At 44.0% G+C, this 3,189-nt stretch overlaps 1 protein-coding gene across 1 annotated transcript in view; it reads left to right on the top strand.

The window, feature by feature from the left end:
* LOC308332250 (sclerostin domain-containing protein 1-like) overlaps positions 1–779 on the top strand; it is a 2,119-nt gene extending 1,340 nt beyond the window's left edge. Inside the window, exon 2 of the mRNA XM_080788026.1 lies at positions 44–779. Within this exon, the coding sequence (XP_080644152.1) occupies positions 44–561 (518 nt within the window). The 3' untranslated portion in view covers positions 562–779. The remainder of the gene's footprint in view (positions 1–43) is intronic.
* Positions 780–3,189: the final 2,410 nt, after the last annotated feature.

Raw genomic sequence — 3,189 nt, 5'->3', positions numbered from 1 at the left:
GCATGTATGAATTGTAACGTTCCTCTTTCCTCCTCCCGTCCAGGTGGACTGACTCAGAGTCAGGTCGGCTGTCGGGAGCTGAGGTCCACCAAGTACATCTCGGACGGCCAGTGCACGAGCATCAACCCCATCAAGGAGCTGGTGTGCGCCGGGGAGTGCCTGCCCTCCCACCTGCTCCCCAACTGGATCGGCGCCACTAACGGAGCGTACGGCGGCGCGCCGCCGCCGCCGTCGTCGTCGGGGAAGCGCTGGAGCGCGCGGGACGCCCAGGAGTGGCGCTGCGTCATCGACCGCACGCGCACGCAGCGCATCCGGCTGCAGTGCCAGGACGGCAGCTCCCGGACCTACAAGATCACCGTGGTGACCTCGTGCAAGTGCAAACGCTACTCCAGGCAGCAGAACGACTCCTCGGGGCACAAGACAGAGGGAGGAGGAGGAGGAGGAGGAGGAGGAGGAGGAGGGGGGCACGGCAGCAAAGACCAAAGCCGCTCCTCCAAACGGAGGAATAAGGAGCAGAGGAAAGCTGGACTCCCTGAAGACTGGGCTGAGGAACAGTCTTAAGAAGAAGAAGTATAAAGCCCTATAGCTTATCTCCTGTCGCCAGGCCAGCTATAGGGACTCCTGGGCTGGTTTTCTATAATCCTATACCTGCCGCAATGATAGTTAATTGCATTAAATCGGAGACATATGAGATGAATGTTTGTCCTCATTCTATTGCCGTTGAATCAGGGATACAACAAGGTGAATGTGTCCATACTCCATATCATTCACGAGGTGAACATTACATAACTACCCGCCAGGTAGGGTGGAAAAGGAAAACCTACCTGTACATAACCTGGGCCCAACAGCAATGCAGTTGCCAGTTACCAGACAACTATTCCACAATCTCCAAATGCTATATAGAGTCTGGAACTACACCTCCCGAAATCAGAGTAACGGAAATATATTTTAAAATATCTTTCATAGAGCTTTCTTTTTTTTCTGCTAAGCAACAAGCTATATATGTTTAGATGATTTCTATTTATATTAGGATGAATTTGCGCGAGTGTAAAGAGAAAATGGACGTGGCGAGGTCTCCACTTCCGCTTTATATTTTACTCATGACAAGCTCTTCCGTTGCTCCAGACTGTATGATGAAGCGTTTGGAAATTGCGAGAGGCAACACTATGGTAACGCGAGACTATACGCACACAACATAGACTCATACGACCTATTTTCTACGCAGTAAAATCCATTTAACTCTGAAGAGCGTACACATGTCGCTCTTTGGAATTAAAAATGAACAATGAGATTTTTTACTATTTTACAATGTTTTTTCTTAATATACAGAGGAATATGCAGTGATTTCGCAGAGCAGCTGGTTTGCCATATACTTGTGAGGACTTGTTGATGCAGCTGAATGAGATGTTAAGATAATGGGCAGACAAGCAGCACAAGATGTAAAACAAAGAAACAACACATATCTTTACGCAAAAATGTATATACAATCTGCTATGGCAGTGGTTTTCAACCAGTGGTCCGGGGACCACCAGTGGTCCTTGAGGGGTAAAGGTGGTCCCCAGTGAAATGGAAAGTTTGTGACCAAATGGACACCATTTTTCACCCCTGTGTCAATCATCTAATGTGATCCTGGGCTCTACACACCCTCCACCAACCTAGTCCCCATATATGGGGGACAAGGGGAGAGCAACGGACTTGAACTCATGCTTCCTTCATGCCTGAGTGTCCAAGTTGCTCCTTTACACCTGACAGGGGGGGAGTTTCCCTGGTTGGACGTATAGCGCGTGGAAGGAACACGTTATTCCAACCAGTTCCTCTCCCCTCCATCAGGCGCCCCGGCTGGCCAGGGGACACGGGGAGAACATTCAAACGCCACACAGAAAGACACCATTAGTTCTTTAACTTTTGAGAGTGTAAACCTGCATCAATCCATGCAATGTATTTTCGTTCTAACTTTTGAGAGTGTAAAATGGAACCAAATGGACCCTTATGGGTCCATTTGGTTTCATTTTACGCTCAAGAGTTACAATCATTGTTTAGTCTACGTAATTGGAGAGAGGAATTGTGGACAAAATCCTATCCAACGATAACAACATTTGCTAGTTCTTGGCCAGCTATAGTCTAAATATCATCAAATGGTGGTCCGTGGCTCAAATGCCGTAAAGAATAATGGGGCCTTGATATGAACAAGGTTGAAAACCACTGTGCTACGCCATTCAGACTTCAGTAACATTATTAACACATTTTGGACGGGAACCCCTTTTGGTGTTTTAAACATTGAAAAATAGCAGATCGTGGCGTGCTACGAGCTTGTAGGTCTGCTATTTTTGAAAAATCGTTAAAATGTGGCACAAATCATTGAATATATATTTCAGAGTGAACATTTTTAACTAAAATATTTGCTTCTGGGGGTGGTGGTGGGGGGGCCGGGGGTGTCCCTGGAACTACATATTTTGAGATGGGGGTCCGTGGCCCAATTAGAGATAATTCTGGGGGTCCTTGACATGAAAAAGGTTGAGCACCACTGGCATAGAAACATAGGTTTTTCAGAAAAAAATTAGGATTTTTAGTCCATACAACCTGCTATGCCATTCAGACTTCAGTGAGCGGTAACATTATCGTCCTGCAAATGTAAAAGTCAGAGACCCGGGAGTTGTTTATAATGTGTGTTTACCTTTTCTTTCTTTCTTTCTTTTTTTCAAGTTTCCATATTGTATTAAAAAAAAAACATAGGTTCATATATTGTAGTGTGATGATGTAATGTGCTGTATATGAAATTATTTGTTGTGGGGTTACATTTCTAAGTGAATTCTAAAGGATTGTATAACAATGTAATTTATTATTTTGTCTTTTTTTTATATATATATACAAGGATAATTTCTATACCGTATGTTGTAGTTAAGATAGCCACTGTGTCAATCCTTGGGGAAACAATAAAAGGTTAACTGGATCAAAACATGTTTACGTGGCGTTTTCTCCTTTTCCAAGTGCTCAAATGTGCTTTACAGTGGTTCATTCATTCATATATTGGGAGGTGAATCTTTACAATGGTTCATTCATTCATATATTGGGAGGTGAATCTTTACAATGGTTCATTCAATCATATATTGGGAGGTGAATCTTTACAATGGTTCATTCATTCATATATTGGGAGGTGAATCTTTACAATGGTTCATTCATTCATATATT

Source organism: Protomyctophum bolini (assembly GCF_963924005.1).
Source record: "Protomyctophum bolini genome assembly, chromosome: 17".
Lineage (NCBI taxonomy): Eukaryota > Metazoa > Chordata > Actinopteri > Myctophiformes > Myctophidae > Protomyctophum > Protomyctophum bolini.
The sequence above is the reverse complement of the archived record's forward strand: the minus strand, read 5'-3'. Positions and strand labels throughout refer to the sequence as shown.